The sequence below is a fragment of the Pristiophorus japonicus genome, chromosome 7 (assembly GCF_044704955.1).
Source record: "Pristiophorus japonicus isolate sPriJap1 chromosome 7, sPriJap1.hap1, whole genome shotgun sequence".
Classification (NCBI taxonomy): Eukaryota; Metazoa; Chordata; class Chondrichthyes; family Pristiophoridae; genus Pristiophorus; species Pristiophorus japonicus.
In genome coordinates, this window is record NC_091983.1 from 12927657 (window position 1) to 12948556 (window position 20900).

The 20900-nt window shown below is 45.8% G+C and overlaps 1 protein-coding gene across 2 annotated transcripts in view; it reads right to left on the reverse strand.

Annotated features, from left to right (window-relative positions):
* Positions 1–5676: 5676 nt before the first annotated feature.
* The window catches only part of selenol (selenoprotein L), a 38858-nt gene continuing 23634 nt past the window's right edge, over positions 5677–20900 (reverse strand). For both annotated transcript variants that reach the window (XM_070884325.1, XM_070884324.1), the window contains 5 exons: positions 19075–19199; positions 17830–17944; positions 16951–17073; positions 9695–9832; positions 5677–7497 (listed from right to left, as the gene is read on the reverse strand). In XM_070884325.1, the coding sequence (XP_070740426.1) occupies positions 17872–17944; positions 19075–19199 (198 nt within the window). In that variant the 3' untranslated portion in view covers positions 5677–7497; positions 9695–9832; positions 16951–17073; positions 17830–17871. The remainder of the gene's footprint in view (positions 7498–9694; positions 9833–16950; positions 17074–17829; positions 17945–19074; positions 19200–20900) is intronic.

Here is a 20900-nt window from a genome sequence, read left to right on the forward strand (position 1 = left end):
GCAATTTGTTGGTTACTTCCTATGTTGTACTAAATAGTGCATTTAGGGTTAGGAGGGATCAGGTGGGCATTTAAAAAGCCAAGGAGAAGGCACTAGTGCAGGGAAGCGATGGGGGTAATGATAACCAGAGTGTGACAGGAAGGGACAGAACGTAAGAGTGCATCAGAAAGTGGGGTCAGAGTAGGGAAAAATGGTAAAAAGACAGCTCCTTATCTGAATGCACGCAGCATTCGTAACAAGATAGATGAGTTGACGGCACAAATAGAAATAAATGGGTATGATCTGATAGCCATTGCAGAGACGTGGTTGCTAGGTGACCAAGGTTGTGAACTGAATATTCAGGGATATTTGCCATTTCGTAAGGATAGGCAGAAAGGAAAAGGATGTGGGGTAGCTCTGTTAATAAAGAATGAGATCATGAGGGAAAAATGATATTGGCTCAGAAGATCAAGTTGTGGAATCAGTGTGGGTGGAGATAAGAAATAAGTAAAAGTCACTGGTGAGCGTAGTCTATAACCCCCTAACAATAGCTACACTGTAGCAGAGAGTATAAATCAAGAAATAATGGAGGCTTGTAAGAAAGGTACAGCAATAACCATGGGCGATTTTAATCTTCATATTGATTGGACAAATAAAATTGGCAAAGGTAGCCTTGAGGACGAGTTCATAGAGTGCATTTGGGATGATTTCTTGGAACAATATATTGTGGAACCAACCAGGGAGCAGGTTATTTTAGATCTGGTAAAGTGTAATGAGACAGGATTAATTAATGATCTCATAGTAAAGGATCCTCTTGGGAAGAGTGATCATAGCATGCTAGAATTTCAAATTCAGTTTGAGGGTGAGAAAGCTAGGTCTCAATCTAGTGTCCTGAACTAGAATAAAGGCAATTACAAATGTATGAAGGCAAAGTTGGCTAAAGTGGACTGGGAAAAGAGATTAAAGGGTAAGACGGTAGATAAGCCATGGTAGACATTTAAGGAGATATTTCATAACCCTCAGCAAAGATATATTTCAGTGAGAAAGAAAGACTCTAGTAAAGGATGAACCATCCGTGGCTAACTAAGGAAGTTAAGGATGGTATCAAATTGAAAACAAAGGCATACAATGTTGTGAAGATTAGTGGGAGGCCAGAGGATTGGAATTTTTTATAACCCAGCAAAGGATGACTAAAATAATAATAAAGAGGGAGCAGATAGTTTATGGGAGTAAATTAACAAGAAATATAAAAACAGACAGTAAGAGCTTCTACAGGATATAAAAAGGAAGAGTAGCTAAAGTAAATGTTGGTCTCTTAGAGGATGAGACCGGGAATTAATAATGGGAAACAGGGAAAAGGCAAAGACTTTGAACAAATATTTTGTATCAGTCTTCAGGGTAAAAGACACTAAAAGCATCCCAATAATTGATAATCAAGGGGCTATTGGGAGGCGGGATCTTAAAACAATCTCTAGTACTAGGCAAACTAATGGGACTAAAGGTGGACAAGTCCCCTGAACCTGATGGCTTGCATCCTAGGGTCTTAAAAGTGGCTGCAGATATAGTGGATGCATTGGTTGTAATCTACCAAAATTCCTTGGATTCTGGGGCGGTCCCAGCAGCTGGAAAACTGTAGATGTAATGCCCCTATTTAAAAAGGAGGGAGACAGAAAGCAGGAAACCATAGACCAGTTAGCCTAACATCTGTCGTTGGGAAAATGCTGGAGTCCGTCATTAAGGAAGTAGTCACAGGACATTTAGAAAATCATAATACAGTCAAGCAGAGTCAGCATGGTTTTATGAAAGGGAAATCCTGTTTGACAAAGTTCTTTGAGGATGTAACCAACAGGGTGGATAAAGGGGAAGCAGTGGATGTGGTGTATTTGGATTTCCAGAAGGCATTCAATAAGATACTACATAAAAGGTTACTGCACAAGATAAGAGCTCACAGGGTTGAGGGTAATATATTAGCATGGATAGAGGATTGGGCTAACTAACAGAAAACAGAGAGTCATGATAAATGGGTCATTTTCAGGTTGGCAAACTGTAACAAGTGGGGTGCCACAGGGATCAGTGCTGGGGCTTCAACCATTTACAATCTATATTAATGACTTAGATGAAGGGACTGAGTGTAATGTAGCAACATTTGCTGATGATACAAAGATAGGTAGGAAAGTAAGTTGTGAGCAGGACGCAAAGAATCTGTAAAGGGATATAGATAAATTGCGTGGGAAAAAAAATTGGCAGATGGGAGTATATTGTGGGAAAATGTGAGGTTATCCATTTTGGTAGGAAGAATAAAAAAAGCAAATTATTATTTAAATGGAGCAAGATTACAAAATGCTGCGGTACAGAGAGATCTGGGGGTTCTTGTACATGAAACACAAAAGGTTAGAGTGCAGGTACAGCAAGTAATCAGGAAAGTGAATGTCATGTATGTACATTCTGTTTGTAGCCATCAGATGGCGTCATTGTTGGAGGCCACTGCGCAGCACGCACGTGGTGCTGCTCAGGTATAAAAGGCCAGCCATTTGGACAGTCAGGCACTTTGGGCCTAAATAAAGCAGAGCCAAGGTTGTACCTTACTTAGTTAAACAGTACTCAGTTTGAACCTTGATTGCATACATAACAGCGAATGGAATGTTGGCCTTTATTGCAAGGAGGATAAAATATAAAAAGTAGGGAAGTCCTGCTACAACTGAACAGGGCATTGGTGAGACCACACCTGGAGTACTGCGTACAGTTTTGGTCTCCTTATTTAAGGAGGGATACACTTGCTTTGGAGGCAGTTCGGAGAAAGTTTACTAGGTTGATTTCTGAGATGTCGTATGAAGAAAGGTTGAGCCTATACTCATTGGAGTTTAGATGAGAGGTGATCTTATTGAAACATCCAAGAGTCTGAGGGGGCTTGACAGGGTAGATGCGGAGAGGATGTTTTCCCTCGTGCGGAAATCGAGAACTGAGGGCATAGTTTCAGAATAAGGGATCACTCATTTAAAATGGAAATGAGGAGGAATTTCTTTTCTCAGAGGGTCATAAATCTTTGGAATTCTCTACCCCATAATGCTGTGGAGGCTGGGTCATTGAATATATTTAAGTTGGAGATAGGCAGATTAATATGCATACTTGTTTGTTGTGTGAAGTCTGTAACACTGTATGTACCCTTACCCTGTACACTGCAGGTAACCCAGTATAAAAGGGAGCTCACAGCTTGGTGTCCAGACTCAAGGAGCTGCAAATAAAGGACTACAGTCTACACAGTTTAAGTATCATACCCTCCCTCATGAAGTCATTATTAAAGGTGCCTACATACACTACAACTGGCGACAGGATATGAGGTCACGAACTACACGCTCAGCATGTCGAATCTCAGCAACTTTCAGCAATTTACAGAGGGGGAAGATTGGGATGCTTTTGTGGAAAGATTGGAAAATTTCTTTATAGCCAACGACCTGGATGGGGACACACCGGCTACACGACCGAACAAACGCAGGGCCATCCTGCTCAGCAGTTGTGGGCTCACCATCCATTGTCTCATCAGGGACTTGCTAGCCCCAGCGAAGACAACCACCAAAAGCTATGAGGAACTTGTAACACTTATACAGGAGCAACTAAAACCGAAAGAATGCATCCTCACAGCCAGGCACCGGTTCTACACTTACCGGCGACCCGAAGGCCAAGAAATTGCTAAGTATGCTGCACATTTAAGAAGACTAGCTGCACCGTGTGATTTTGGAGACCACCTTAATGAAGCACTAAGGGACATATTCGTCATTGGAATCGGCCACAAGGGCCTCCTGCACAAGTTGCTCTCGGCTGACATCACGGTCACCCTGCAGAAAGCAATTCAAGTGAGCCAGGCCCACATGGTTTCGGCCGGCGACTCCAGGCGAATACTGACCCAGGACTCTAAACTGGCGAGAGCAGTGCACCGCATGGACACTTTGAAAGGCAGGAATGCTGCCCTGAGTCCGCCACATGGGGCAAACCGGATGGCCCAGTGCTGGCGCTGTGGAGGAAACCACAGGGCCCACCAGTGCCGCAACAAAGACTATGCATGCAAAGGCTGCAAAGAGAGAGGGCACCTCCAGAGAATGTGCAGAAAAAGCTGTACTCACACTTACCCGTGTTGAAATTCATCTGCCACAGTTTTGCACACTGACTTAATCTATCAGCCAAGGACAGAAGTGTGAGAGCCAAATGATCCCTTTCAAAAGCACATAAAAAAGCTAGAAATAGCTTGTATTTATAAAGCACCTTTGACTAGATCAGGACGCTTTACGTCAGTGAAGTGCAGTCACTGTTGTAGGGAAACACGGCAGCCATTTGTGCACAGCAAGATCCCACAAACAGAAATGAGATAAATGACCAGATAACCTGTTCTTAGTGATGTTGATTGAGGGATAGATATTGGCCCAGGACACTGGGGACAACTCCCCTGCTCCTCTTCAAATAGTATCGTGGGCTCTTTTATGTATACCTGAGGGGGAAACGGTTAAGGTCTCACTCAAAAGACAGCACAGCACTCCAGCAGTACTGCACTGGGAATGTCAGCCTAGATTATATGCTCAAGGCTGTGGAGAAGGGGCTCGAACCCACGAGAAGAGGGAGTTATCCACTGAGCCACGGCTGACACCAGCTTCCCTCCAGTTCCATATCCAAGTGTCAGCCTAGGTAGTGAAGGTTGGCAGCTTACTTGACTGAAGTGGGGAGGGGGGCTATCACAGTTGAACTCAATCTTCAGCTGGCATCCTCATGGGCACTTTGAAGCAGGAATCACTTGATAGTAATGAAGAGTGGGAAGTCCGACTGATTTCGCTTCCTTTCCTAACCAGGGCCCTGAGGGTAACTGCAATGCCCCCATCGCAACCTGAACTAAGCCAACTCAACACGGACCGGGCATCAAACCTCGGAGCTTGCTGCTCTGCAACCCTCAATGCCACACTGGGCTGGTGCTTTTAACCATTCAGAATTTTAAATCGGAGAGTGATAGATTTTTGCTAGCCAAGGGTGTAAAGGCATATAGAGCCAATGCAGGCGGATGGAGTTAGGATACAGATCAGCCATGATCTCACTGAATGACAGAACAGGCTGAAGGGGCTGAATGGCCTCCTCCTGTTCCTAGGTTAACCGTGAGCTTTGATGCTGGGGGTATTTCTCCAACAAGGGTTCTCAGCTGTGGAGAGATGGTAGGCCCAAGCTGCTGCTAAAACTGTGTAATAAGCAAAACTGCCGCATCATTGCAGTTTAGGTAAAATGTACGGCACAGAAAAAGGCCATTCGGCCCAACAGGTCCATGCCAGTGTTTATGCTCCACACGAGCCTCCTCCCACCCCTCTTCATCTCACCCCATCAGCGTATCCTTCTATTCCTTTCTCCCTCGTGTGTTTCTCTAGTTTCCCCTTAAATGCATCGATACTATTCCCCCCAACCACTCCCTGTGGTGCATTCCACATTCTCATCACTCTCCGAATAAAAGAAGTTTCCCCAGAATTTCCTATCGGATTTATTAGTGACGAACTTATATATTTGCAGCCTCTAATTTCGGACTCCCCCAAAAGTGGAAACATCCGATAGTTTAAGTCATGAGGCATGAGTCATCCATCGGTCCCAAAATAGCAGAGTGTCACGACCCAGTGAACTGACAGAGCCTTATAACATCAATCTTCCAGGGAAAAATAGCATGCAACAATCAAGGAGAACTTTGTTTTCATCATGTGAGGAACTATTTATTGATTCGCCTGCAAAGTTTTGTAGGACCATGACAGAAAAAACATTTGGTTTTCTGCAGTAGTCTCCACAAAATCAGAATTTATTCCATTTTTTTTTGAAAGCACATCATTTGGACACTGAGTTAACATTCGCAGCCAGTACACTTTGAAGATGACACTTCCTGTTTTAAAAGAGACACGCGCCTGCCTGTTTTACAATTACATCAAGCAGTACCATTCAGACACTGAGTGATGGCACTACCTTCATCCACACAAAACAGGCAGGGACCCGACTCCCTTTTCACAACAGCAGTTCGCCATCCCCCTGCACATCCCATTAAAAACACAACATTCCTGTCTTCATTTCAAGGAAGAGCAGCCAAAGTAAAACTAGTAATCAAAGAGCAAGTTATTATTTAAATGGAGAAAGATTGCAAAGTGCTGCAGTACAGCAGGACCTGGGGGTACTTGTGCATGAAACACAAAAGGATAGTATGCAGGTACAGCAAGTGATCAGGAAGGCCAATGGTATCTTGGCCTTTATTGCAAAGGGGATGGAGTATAAAAGCAGGGAAGTCTTGCTACAGCTATACGTGAGGCCACACCTGGAATACTGCGTGCAGTTTTGGTTTCCATATTTACAAAAGGATATACTTGCTTTGGAGGCAGTTCAGAGAAGATTCACTAAGTTGATTCGGGAGATGAGGGGGTTGACTTATGAGGAAAGGTTGAGTAGGTTGGGCCTCTACTCATTGGAATTCAGAAGAATATCGAAAGATTATGAGGGGGCTTGACAAGGTGGATGCAGAGAGGATGTTTCCACTGATGGGGCAGACTAGAACTAGAGGGCATAATCTTAGAATAAGGAGCCGCCCATTTAAAACAGAGATGAGGAGAAATTTCTTCTCTCAGAGGGTTGTAAATCTGTGGAATTCGCTGCCTCAGGGAGCTGTGGAAGCTGGGACATTGAATCAATTTTAGAGATCGACAGTTTTTTAACTGATAAGGGAATAAGGGGTTATGGGGAGCGGGCGGGGAAGTGGAGCTGAGTCCATGATTGGATCAGCCATGATCGTGTTAAATGGCGGAGCAGGCTCGAGGGGCCATATGGCCTACTCCTGCTCCTATTTCATATGTAGTTAAACTTCCCAAGCCAGTTCCGCTGGAAGCTTAACGTGTCTGTTCCCGATTCAGATGCTGTGCAATTCCAACAGGCTCTGTTAAAAAAAATGTAGTTTTAAAAAGACAAGATTTTGCTGGGGCTTATGCAAAAAAGGAAAATCAGAGGGTCTCCCACTCCGATTCATCCCAGGCATTCGTTTAAAGGGACAGAAGATCACAACGGACATGCGATTCTGCGCTGGTCAAGGAAATTCTGCCATAAATCACTCCCCAATGGAACAGCTCGGAATGAATCAAATCACATTTCACCCACAATTTTCTCCTGGATATCTGTGGTCTCCCCCATGACCACTCCACCCCACCGCCAAACAAGTTCCCTGAAGGTGGTACAACTCTTGCTGCTGTAAGACATTGGACCTATCGCTAATTATTTGTCAATCACTTTGTCGTCTTGTGTGAATTAGTTTCGCAAAAAGAGCAGGAATGTTGAATCAGGATTATTCCTTCTTAAAACTCTCTCTCCAACTAAATATTTTCTTATTTCCCAGTTGCTTGCTGTTCTGTCAGAGCAGCTTTACTGCATGGCCAGCAGTATTTCTGCTAAATCAGGCCTGTCAGTTGGATTGCTACTGGGATGGAAGAAGATCACGGTCCTTTGTTGATTCAAACCAAAGTCACCACCAAGCTGTCGGGGAAGAAAAATAAATCATGAAATCCTCCTTCGCATCCGGTTTAGTTACAACTTGGGGGAGTTTTGTCAAGACTCGGCTCTGCCAGTCAACCTCCCTTAGAAACGAGCACTGATCAAAAAGAAAAATCCTGTATTTATACAATACATTTGTGTCACAGTGTCAGCCGTGGCTCAGTGGGTCAGTGGGTGGCACACACTCCTCTGTGTCAAAAGGTTGTGGGTTCAAGTCCCACTCCAGGAACTTGAGCACATAAATCTAGGCCAACACTCCCACTGCAGTGCTGAGGGAGTGCTGCAGTGTCGGAGGTGCCGTCTTTCGCATGAGATGTTAATCATCATCATCATCATCATCGTAGGCAGTCCCTCGGAATCGAGGAAGACTTGCCTCCACTCCTGAAGTGAGTTCTTTGGTGGCTGAACAGTCCAATACGAGAGCCACAGTCCCTGTCACAGGTGGGACAGATAGTTGTTGAGGGAAAGGGTGGGTGGGACAGATTTGCCGCACGCTCCTTCCGCTGCCTGCGCTTGATTTCTGCATGCTCTCGGCGATGAGACTCGAGGTGCTCAGCGCCCTCCCGGATGCACTTCCCTCACTTGGGGCATCCTCGGGCCAGAGACTCCCAGGTGTCAGTGGGGATGTCGCACTTTATCAGGGAGGCTTCGAGGGCGTCCTTGTAGCATTTCCGCTGCCCACCACAAGTCCGACTGCGGCACTACTACAGAGGAATCTCCCCGCTATCAGCCACTGGGAAAGTCGTTGCTAGAGTTCTCCTCAACCGTCTTCTTCCCGTGGCCGAGGAGCTCCTCCCGGAGTCACAGTGCAGGTGAGATGTTAAACTGAGGACCTGGCTGCCCTCTCGGGTGGATATAAAAGATCCCATGGCACTATTTTGAAGAAGAGCAGGGGAGTTATCCCCGGTGTCCTGGTCAATATTTATCCCTCAATCAACCTAACCAAAAAAAAAACATTATCTGGTCATTATCACATTGCTGTTTGTGGGAGCTTGCTGTGCGCAAGTTGGCTGCTGCGTTTTCCACATTACAACAGTGACTGCACTCCCAAAGTACTTCACTGGCTGTAAAGCTTTGAGAAGTCCGATGGTTGAGAAAGGCGCTATAGAAATGCAAGTCTTTCTTTTTTCACCACTTCAGGATGTCCCAAAGTGCTTTACAATTAAGTACTTTTGAAGTCAAGTCAGATTATCCTAACTCCGCGTCCTCTGGTTACTGACCCATCTGCCAGTAGAAACAGCTTTTCCTCATTTACCTTTTCGAAACCCCTCATGTATTTGAACACTTATCGTACATTTCCCCTCAACCTTCGCTGTATACAATCATATGTAGCAAGAAATTCAGTTAAAATATTAAAGAGATGACCTGGTGACAGATAAAAGTTGCTCTGTGTATTTAAGTAATATACTAAGAAAGAGAATATATATCTTTACAGATAATGGGATTTTAAAAAAATGTAAACTAAATGATTATGTTTCACACTTTTTTTTAATGTTACAAGAGAAAGGAAAAGGCTGGCCTCTCTGCAGTGCCTTGCACATCCTCAGGATGGCCCAAAATGCTTTACAACCAATGAAGTACTTTTGAAGTGTAGTCACTGTTGTAATATAGTAAAAATGGCAGCCAATCTGTGCACAGCAAGCTCCCACAAACAGCATGATATTGACCTGATAAATCTGTTTGTGATGTTGAGGGAGAAAAAAAATATTGGCCAGGACACCTGGGGAAACTCCCCTGCTCTTCTTCGAAATAGTGCCACGGGATCTTTTATGTCCACCTGAGTTTAACGCCTCATGTGAAAGACGGCACCTCAGACAGTGCAACACCCCCTCAGCACCGTACTGGGAGTGTCAGCCTGGAGTCTCTGGAGTGAGACTTGTACCCATGACCTTCTGACTCAGGCGAGAGTGCTGCTGATTGAGGCTAAGACTGACACTTACATTCATAGCAAATGACTGGGAGCACGAGGAGCTCACTACAGTGAGATATTTTGCTCACTCAATTTCCAATGATTATCAATCGCAGTTGACCACAAGTGGGAGTAGTAATGGAGGAAGGATCAGAAAGAAAGATCTTGGCAAACGGCTACAATCCATGGCACCATTTTGGAATACTGGAGGTACTGGACATTCAGCTAAGTGATGTGGACCCGTTACTTTACAGGTACCTCTTAGCTCACCTGGTGAGGGTCATCCAGAATATTTTCAAATTGCTTTGGTATGGAGCGATTGCTGACTATTTGCTCAGCGTAGTAGGAAAGTACGTCGACATTCCAGACCTTTTCAATGGATACTCCCAAACCAAACGCATGGTATAACTGCAAAAGAAACAGGCACGATTCAAGCATTACTAGAACCCTGCAGGACCCAGTGGGGTAGATGTTTGACCCCTGAGCTCGCTGACCTACACTGGCTCCCAGTTCAACACCTCGACTTAGAAATCCTCATTCTCCTGTTCAAGTCTCTCCATGGCTTCGCTCCCTCTCTATCACTGTAACCTCCTCCAGCCCTACACCCCTCCAAGATCGCCGCACTCCTCCAAGTCAGGCCTGCGGTGCGACCCTCATTTCCTTCACTCCACCTTCAGCCGTATAGGTCCTAAGCTCTGGAATTCCTTCCCTCCACACCTCTCCTCCTTTAGGACCCTCCTTAAAACCTCTCTCTTTGACCAAGCTTTTTGTCACCTGTCCTAATATTTCCTTGTGTGGCTCGGTGGTCAAATTTTGTCTGAATACGTTCCTGTGAAACACCTTGGGACGTTTATACGACATGAAAGGCACTGTATAAATGCAAGTTATTGTGTTGTCTTCTGCACCAGATAAGCTGGTGGAATGTAAATCAGGTGGGCTCTATATTGGGCGGGGCACCACCATGTCAAACCTGGGCGTTACCAATCAGTCCCCTGGCTGGTGGGCTTTAAACTCTTGCCTTTCCTGATCCTTTCTTGGAATCCTGAATTAATTCGGATCAGGCAAGATCAGGTGCAGGGAATGCGAGGAGAAAATTCTCAACTGGTTTAGTAATCTAATGGCACGTTTAGATTTAACGCTACATTTGAATCTTTGGCCAGGGACTCCCAGGTGTCGGTGGGGATGTCGCACTTTATCAGGGAGGCTTTGAGGATGTCCTTGTAACGTTTCCTCTGCCCTAAGAGCGCCCTAAGTGGAGGAAGTGCATCCGGGAGGGCGCTGGGCTCCTCGAGTCTCGTCGCCGAGAGCGTGCAGAAAACAAGCGCAGGCAGCGGAAGGAGCGTGCGGTAAACTTGTCCCACCCTCCCCTTCCCTCAACGACTATCTGTCCCACCTGTGACAGGGACTGTGGCTCTCGTATTGGACTGTTCAGCCACCTAAGGACTCATGTTAAGAGTGGAAGCAAGTCTTCCTCGATCCCGAGGGGCTGCCTACGATGATGATGATGATGATGATGACATTTGAATAGTGTGCGAGGGGAGCAGTTGTCAGCAGAAATCCCAACCGCAGTACGTCATTCTCCCTACCCCTTTCTGCAAACCTGTAACCCAGGAGTGGGCAATTATTTGGGCTGGAGAGCCGCTTAACAAGTTTTGGTGAACTGTTGAGTTCCCCCGAAGGTGTGCGATCGTGCACCAATGGCAAGGTCCACGCAGGCCGCTCACCAGCTCCGAGTGCTGGAAGAGATACTGCGCAGCTCATTTAAAGGGACTGCGCACAACATTAATTTGAGGGAACAATGCTGCACACATAAACTGAACTGTGTTACGGCATTTATTGTATAAAGAACCCTTCACATCGTTTCCACACTTAATAATAACACTTATTACCATGTTGACGAACATGATACAGGTTTACGAGTCACAATGAAATGTGCACAATCTGTTTATTCCAAAAGGTCTAAATTCATTCTTAGCGAGGCTTCAAAAGCATCAAAGTAGCATGCTCATGTGCAATTTTTTAACGGTTGTATAATGGAAAATGAGAGATTGATTCTGCTTCCACTGGCAATTCTAAACACGGTATAAGGCACAATCAAGGATAACATCATTTATACAACCTTTAATAATTGCACATGAAAGTGCTACTTTGTCATCATCATAGGTGGTCCCTCGAACGAGGATGACTTGCTTCCATGAGTTCACAGATGTTTCAATGAAGGGTTCCAGTCCTGAACTCCAGTTGAGGGGGTGAAAGATGCCTGTGTGTGGATTTTTTTAACGTGTGGTGACCGTTGCACATCAGCCACCACATGGGCTCGACAGAGATAGGTCTTGGTGCAGTGGCAAGGGTTAACCAGAGCGACTGGAGACCTGCTCTGCTGCACAGACCGAGCGCACACACATAGCACTAAGGAGTAAAACCTTGCGATACTAAATGAATGAAATGATAGATCAATTGATTATATGTTGTACTGAAAGTCTACGTGGCTGTTTGGCAGAGGGTCTCGAGACTGCAGATCCTCCGATACGAGAGGTGGTCTCTGTTTAGTGCGCTGAATACGGGAGCCCGAGGCTTCGCACAGCCTGAACTACAATCAGTGCCATTACCCGGAGTCTTTGTGCCCCAGGATCCACTCCCATGTCTAAGACGGCGATAAGAACCCCCCTGCCGTCGTACTCTGGGTACCGGGAGAGGAAAGATGCAGCAGTAAGAGAGTCACTGAGAGGAGCGGCCATGTCTCGACTCAGACTCATGTGCAGCTCGAGCTCCGGTTCAGCAGACTGGATAGAATGGACTGAAAGACTGGATTCAGCCTGTGGGCCGTATTTTGCCCACCACTGTTGTAACCGCTGCTCCTGGTGAAAGGGTGTTGGAGGGCAGTAGCCGTGATTCTCAACCCATCGTCCTGGCTTCAGTAGAATCATACAGCATAGAAGGATGCCAGCTCTTTGAAAGAGCTATCCAGTTACTCCCATTCCCCCTGCTCTTTCCCTATAGCCCTGTGAATTTTCCCTTTTCAAGTGTTTATCCAATTCCCCGTTTGAAAGTTACTATTGAATCTGCTCTCACCGCCCTTTCAGGCAGCGCATTCCAGATCACAACAACTCGCTGCATGAACAAAAATTCTCATCTCCCCACCTGGGTTTTCCAATTACCTTAAATCTGTGTCCGTTGGTTACCGACCCTCCTGCCACTCGAAAGAAATTTCTCTGTTTACTCTATCAAAATATTCATGATTCTGAAGGCCTCTATCAAATCTCCTCTTAACCTCTCCTTAGGATCAGCTCACAGCCGAGACCAGGGCTCTGTTCGGGAACCTTGCGTTTCTGTATGCCCCAGTACCTCATGGGAGAGTGGTGCAACTACTGAACAATTTGTTACGTGATAAAGGATCACTGTGGGACGCGACGGCACAGCACTAAAGGGAGCTAAAGTGGACCAACAAGCTTGTCTTTAAATAGCCACGGAGGGCACTGAACACAAGGATGAGAACTGTGAATCCGAAGCTTTGCTTAAGCAGGAGCTAATGTACGTCAGCGAGCACAGGAGTGATGGGTGAACAGGACTTGGTGCGAGTTAGGATACAGGCAGCAGAGTTTTGGATGCGCTTAAGTTTATGAGGGTGGGAGATGGGAGGCCAGCCAGGAGTGCGTTGGAATGGTTGAGTCTGGAGGTAACCAAGGCATGGATAAGCATTTCAGCAGCAGATGAGGCAGGGGCAGAGTCAGGCGATGTTACGGAGGTAGAAATAGGTGATGGAACGGATATGGGATCGGAAGCTCAGCTCAGGGTCAAATAGGACGCCATAAAACCGGAATACTTTTGCTCTGTCTGGAATGCAGTAACCGTGTAAATCAATAGGAGCCCAGGGGTGAAAAGCAGAGAAGTGATCTGATAGAGATGTTCAAAATCATGGTGTCTGAGTGGATATAGAGAAACCGTTCCCATTGACAGAAGGGTCGAGACCCAGAGGACACAGATTTAAGGTGATTGGCAGAAGAACCAAAGGCGACACGAGGAGAAACTTTACGCAGTGATTGGTTGCCCACTCACTTAACCTGCCTATATCTCTCTGCAGACTCTGCATCTTCCTCACAGCTTATTTTCCCACCTCGCTTTTTATCATCAGCAAACTTGGATATATTACATTTGGTCCCCTCATCCAAATCATTGATATAGATGGTGAATAGCTGAGGCTTGCGGCACCTCACTAGTTACAGCCTGCCAACCCTGTTTTCTGTCCGTTAATCAATCCTCTATCCATGCTAATATATTACCCCCAACCCCATGAGTCCTAATTCTGTGGACCTTACCGAATGCGTTTTGGAAATCCAAATATACTACATCTACTGGTTTCCCCTTATCTACCCTGCTCGACAGACTTGTCAAACACAATTTCCCTTTCATAAATCCATATTGACTCTGCCTAATCATATTACGATTTTCTAAGAGCCCTGTTATCACTTCCTTAATAATAGATTCTAGCATTTCCCCATTACTGATGATAGAAACATGCTTCAGTTTGGTTAATACAAAACAAAGTTAGCACAATATCAAAATCCACACAGTGGACTGGAAACAGCTATTTGTGGGTAAATCAGTGTCAGAACAGTGGGAGGCATTCAAGGAGGAGATCCAGAGGGCTCAGGCCAAACATGTGCCCTCAAAGAAAAGGGTGGGAATAACAAGTGTAGATGTCTAGGGACTTACAGGGGAGGATAAAGAAAAAAAGGGAAGCTTATGTCATATACCGACAGCTAAATACTGTAGAATCTTTGGAGGAAAATAGAAAGTTTAGAGCTAAAATTAAAAAAGATATTAGGAATGCTAAGAGAGAGCATGAAAAATTCTTGGCAAGTAAAATTAAGGAAAACCCAAAGATGTTCTATAAATATATTAAGAGCATGAGGATAACTAAAGAAAGGGTAGGGCCTATTAGAGACTATGAAGGAAATCTCTGTGTGGAGGCGGAAGATGTTGGTATGGTTGTTAACAAATACTTTGCATCTGTTTTCACAAAGGAAAGGGGTAATGCAGATACTGCTATCGAGGAGGAGTGTGATATTCTGGATGAAATAAACAGTGAGAGAGGAGGTATTAAGGGGTTTAGCAGCTTTGAAAGTAGATGAGTCTCCAGGCCCGAATGAAATGCATCTCAGGCTGTTGAGCGAAGTAAAAGAGGAAATAGCAAAGGCCTTGACCATCATTTTCCAGTTCTCTTTGGATTTGGGCATGGTGCCAGAGGAGGACTGCTAATGTGGTACCCTTGTTTAAGAAGGGAGAAAGGGATAGGCCGAGTAATTACAGGCCTGTCAGCCTAACCTCAGTGGTGGGGAAATTATTGGAAAAAATCCTAAAAGACAGGATAAATCTACATTTAGAAAGGCAACAATTAATTAGGGACATTCAACACGAATTTGCTAAGGGAAGAGTGTGTTTGACTAACCAGATTTAATTTTTTGAGGTGACCAGGAGGGTCGATGAGGGTAGTGCATACGATGTAGTGTATATGGACTTTGGCAAAGCTTTTGATAAGGTCCCACGTGGTAGACTGGTCACGAAGGTTAAAGCCCATGGGATCCAAGGCAAAGTGGCAAGTTGGATGCAAAATTGGCTTAGAGGGAGTAAGCAAAGGGTAATGATTGATGGATGTTTTTGTGACTGGAAGGATGTTTCCAGTGGGGTTCCGCAGGGCTCAGTACTGGGTCCCTTGCTTTTTCTGGTATATATCAACGATTTAGATTTGAATATAGGAAGTATGATTAAGAAGTTTGCAGATGACACTAAAATTGGCTGTGGTTGATAATGAAGAGGAAAGTCATGGGCTGCAGGAGGATATCAATCTACTGGTCAGGTGGGCAGAGCAGTGGCAAATGGAATTTAATTTAGAGAAGTGTAAGGTGATGCACTTAGGGAGGACTAATAAGGAAAGGGTAAACACAACAAACAGTATACCACTTAGAAGTGTAGATGAACAAAGGGACCTTGGAGTGCTTGTTCACAGATCCCTGAAGGTAGCAGGCCAAGTGGATAAGGTGGTTAAGAAGGCATACGGAATGCTTGCCTTTATTGGCCGGGGCATAGAATATAATACTCTGGTTAGGCCACAGCTGGAATACTGCGGGCAGTTCTGGTCGCCATATTATAGGAAGGACGTGATTGCACTGGAGAGGGTGCAAAGGAGATTTACTAGAATGCTGCCTGGAATGGAGAATCTTAGCTATAAGGACAGATTGGATAGGCTGGGTTTGTTCTCATTGGAACAGAGGAGGTTGATAGGAGACTTCATTGAGAGGTATAACATTTTGAGGGACCTGGATACAGTGGATAGCAAGGGCCTATTTCCCTTTGTGGAAGGGGCATAGTTTTAAGGTAGTTGGTGGAAGGTTCAGAGGGGATTTGAGGGGAAGCTTCTTCACACAGAGAGTTGTGGGGGTCTTGAGCTCACTTCCTGGAAGGGTGGTGGATGCAGAAACCCTCACTACATTTAAAAGGTGTTTGGATGGGCATTTGAAGTGCCGTAACCTGCAGGGTTACGGACCTAGAGCTGGTAAGTGGGATTAGACTGGATAACCTCTTGTTGGCTGGCACAGATATGATGGTAAGAACTGCAGGGAATCGAATACGGCCAGGGTGATCTCCTGGACTAGTTTCGATTACCTGGATGGATTGGAGAGGAATTTTCCCAGATTTTTTTCTCCCAATTGGCCTGGGTTTTTATCTGTTTTTTGGCCTCTCCCAGGAGATCACACGGCTCCGGTTGGGGTGGAGTGCAGAAGGTTTCAGTATAAGGGGTGTCGCAGTTGTGTGAGGCGGACTGGTTGGGCTGGGTGCTCTTTGCCCTTCCGTCATTGTTCATAGGTTTATATGTAACCTTCAGGGCTGCTGACCGAGGGCCGTGCGGCTCTTTGTCGGCCGGCGCGGACACGATGGGCCGAGATGACCTCCTTCTGCGCTGTAAATTTCTATGTTTCTATTTCAAAGTGAGAGTCAAATAGAATGAATCACTAATGGAATATTAACGTATTCACCAGGGATGAGGGACTTCAGTTCTGTGGAGACTGGATAAACTGGTATTGTTCTCCTTAGAGCAGAGAAGGTTAAGGGGGAAATTTAAATTATGAAGGGTTTTGATAAGAGTAAATAAGGATAAACTGTTTCCACTGACAGGAGGGTCGGTAACCAGAGGACACAGAGTTAAAGTAATTGGTAAAAGAACCAGTGGAGGTGGTCAGGAGAATTTTTTTTTATATAGCGAGTTATGCTGATCAGGAACGCGCTGCCTGAAAGGGCGGTGGAGGCAGATTCAATAGTAACTTTCGAAAAGAATTGGGTAAATATTTGAATTGGAGCAATTTGCAGGGCAGGGGAGTGGGTCTAATTTGATCGCTCTTTCAAAGAGTCGGCACGGCCACGATGGGCCGAAGGGCCTCTTTCTGGGCTGTACCATTTTATCGTACCCCAGTTGGGATCACCTTCTTTACTTTGGAAACTGTTGAAGACACTTAAAAAAAGTAAAGCACCTGGCGACTGGGATCCAGCAACATGTCGTAAGGACACTTGGTCTCTTGAAGCCACTGTACAGCCCCTTCCCGACAGCCGAAAGAGATCACCACGACCTTCAGCGGCACAGCGTCAAGACGGCTCTGTACCAAACACATCAAAAACGGCAATTAGTAGGGCTTCTCATTCAACAACAACTTGCATTTATATAGCGCATTGGAGTGTTACCAGACAAAACTCGCTGCCAAGCCACATAAGGAGATATTAGGACAGGCTTGGTCAAAGAGGTAGGCTTTACATAAGAAATAGGAGCAGGAGTAGGCCATACGGCCCCTCGAGCCTGCTCCGCCATTCAATAAGATCATGGCTGATCCGATCATGGACTCAGCTCCACTTCCCCGCCCGCTCCCCATATCTCCTTATTCCCTAATCGTTTAAGAAACTGTCTATTTCTGGCTTAAATTTATTAAGTGTCCCAGCTTCCACAGCTCTCTGAGGCAGATTCACAACCCTCAAAGAAGAAATTTCTCCTCAACTTAGTTTTAAATGGGCGGCCCCTTATTCTAAGATCATGCCCCCTAGTTCTAGTGTCCCCTATCAGTGGAAACATCCTCTCTGCATCCACCTTGTCAAGCCCCCTCATAATCTAATACGTTTCGATAAGATCACCTCCCATTCTTCTGAATTCCAATGAGTAAAGGCCCAAAGAAGGTCTTAAAGATTGAGAGTTGGAGAGGCGGAGAGGTTTAGAGGGGATGAAATATATGAGGTAACTGCACTGTGATCAGATGCGATCTGCTCACTGAATGCCTGCCTCTGCCCGAAATAGCCGGTGCACTTAACACGGATTGCGCTATTTATGCTTTACACGTGGATGCTGTAAGAGGTGGGGATTGTACCTGATTCTTCTGAAGCTGTGCCAGGTGATCTCGTCACGGTAGTCAGGCAAAATGCCTCAGCAAGACCAGCAGCAGCTTCTCCGGACCCTGGAGGAACTCTTCGAGTTGAACTTCTCTGAAATGGAAAGCAAAACAAGGAGAAGCCAGGTTTCTAACCTGCCCGCTTTCATCTGATAAACACGGAGTTCCTCCTTACTGTACTCGGTGGGGAATAACTTTATAAGAAAGAACTTGCATTTAAAAACTGATTGGCTTGAATGGGAGAGTTGGGGGACTGAAGAGATGGACCAATGGGAGAGTTGGGGAGTGAAGAGATGGATCAATAGGAGAGTTGGGGGACTGAAGAGATGGACCAATGGGAGAGTTGGGGACTGAAGAGATGGACCAATGGGAGAGTTGGGGACTGAAGAGGTGGACATCAATAGGAGAGTTGGGAACTGAAGAGATGGACCAATGGGAAACTTGGGGACTGAAGAGGTGGACATCAATAGGAGAGTTGGGGGACTGAAGAGGTGGACATCAATAGGAGAGTTGGGAACTGAAGAGATGGACCAATGGGAAACTTGGGGACTGAAGAGGTGGACATCAATAGGAGAGTTGGGGGACTGAAGAGGTGGACATCAATAGGAGAGTTGGGAACTGAAGAGATGGACCAATGGGAAACTTGGGGACTGAAGAGGTGGACATTAACAGGAGAGTTGGGGGACTGAAGAGGTGGACATCAATAGGAGAGTTGTGAACTGAAGGGATGGACCAATGGGAAGGTTGGGGAGTGAAGAGATGGACCAATGGGAGGGTTGGGGAGTGAAGAGATGGACCAATGGGAGGGTTGGGGAGTGAAGAGATGGACCAATGGGAGAGTTGGGGAGTGAAGAGATGGACCAATGGGAGAGTTGGGGAGTGAAGAGATGGACCAATGGGAGAGTTAGGGAGTGAAGAGATGGACCAATGGGAGTTGGGGGAGAATTGGGGGACTGAAGAGATGGGCTTTAATGGGAGAGTTGGGAGAACGGAGAGATGCATGTCAACATGAGTTGACATGGCCAATTCTCCCCTTGATTGTTCTCGTGCTATTATCAAAGTTTGGACCTCGTTAGGCGAGAGATAGGCAGGTATTAGATTTGCAAGTTATTAAAGCAGGCGAGTTAGCAAAGTGGTCATTAGGTGTTTAATTGCTGGGTTTTCCCGCTGTATATCCGGGGATTTGTATCTCGCAGCATTCCCAGAGTAAGTAAGATCACTTACCTCCCGCTTCTTGCATCGGTGAATGTCATGCCTCCAGGAACCTCTGTTCCCAGCGTCAACTGAGTCTGGACACAGTTGTGCTTTAATCTGGCATCTATATCGCTAAGAAAACTGTTCCACTCCAACTAGGATCAGAGAGAGATTACAGGTACCAGTAAATGTGACAGGACTTTACTGAAAGGAAAATAAATTATGCCCCCCCCACCCCACAAATTCTTTGTTAGAAATGGTTAAAGACCATTGGGCCATAAAGAACTTGGACATATATCGGCACTGGGTCAAACTCCTGGAATTTATTACCCATTCTAGCACGACAAGGACTGCAGCAATTCAGGAAGGGGGCTCACCACCACCTTCTCAGGGCAACTATGGATGGGCAATAAATGCTGGCCTTGCCAACAATGCCCACATCCCGAGAATGAAGTGATCAAGAAAAAGAGCAAAACACCCAGGCCGACGTTCTGGGACCTTTCCAGGTGTCTGACTTCAATTGGCCCACCAGAGGCCAGCATTGGCTGTTAGCAACCAATTAAAAGGCTGCCTGAGGAAGAGAGTGTTCAAAGATCTGGCCCTCAAATCTGGCACCAAGCTATGGGCTACAGGGCTGTAGTGATACCTGCCCCCCCTGTATGGCTCAGAGACGTGGACCATATACAGTAGACACCTCAAATCACTGGAGAAAGACCACCAACGATGACTCCGGAAGATCCTGCAAATCTCCTGAGAGGACAGACGCACCAACGTTCGTGTCCTCAATCAGGCCAACATCCCCAGCATCGAAGCACTAACCACACTCGACCAGCTCCGTTGGGCGGGCCACATTGTTCGCATGCCTGACACAAGACTCCCAAAGCAACGCTCTACTCGGAACTCCTACACGGCAAGCGAGACCCAGGTGGGCAGAGGAAACGTTTCAAGGACACCCTCAAAGCCTCCTTGATCAAATGCAACATCCCCACCGGCACCTGGGAATCCCTGGCCAAAGACCGCCCTAAGTGGAGGAAGAGCATCCGGGAGGGCGCTGAGCACCTCGAGTCTCGTCACCGAGAGCATGCAGGAAACAAGCGCAGGCAGCGGAAGGAGCGTGCGGCAAAACAGACTCCCCACCCACCCTTTCCTTCAACCACTGTCTGCCCCACCTGTGACAGAGACTGTAGTTCCCATATTGGTCACTGGTGGGCATAGTCTATAGGCCCCCTAACAGTGGCAACTCTGTTGGTCGGAGCATAAACCAAGAAATAGTTGGGGCTTGTAAAAAGGGAACAGCAATAATCATGGGTGATTTTAACCTCCATATTGATTGGACAAATCAAATTGGTCAGGGTAGCCTTAAGGAAGAGTTCATAGAGTGCATAAGGGACGGGTTCCTTGAGCAATATGTAACAGAACCAACCAGGGGGCAGGCTATCCTAGATCTGGTCCTGTGTAATGAGACAGGATTAATAAACAATCTCCTAGTAAGGGACCCCTTGGAATGAGTGATCATAGCATGGTTGAATTTCTAATTTAGATGGAGGGTGAGAAAGTTGGATCTCTAATCAGCGTACTAAACTTAAATAAAGGAGACTACAAAGTATCAGGACTAAAGTGGACTGGGAAAATAGATTAAAGTGTAGGATGCTGAATGAACAGTAGTGTACATTTAAGGAGATAACTCAAGTGAGGAGGAAAGGGTGTAAGAGAGCCATCCGTGGCTAACTAAAGAAATAAAGGACAGTTAAAAACAGGGGCATACAAAGTGACCAGAACTAGTGGGAGGACAGAAAATTGGGAAGCTTTTAAAAGCCAGCAAAGAATGACTAAAAAATGATTAAGAAAGGGAAGAT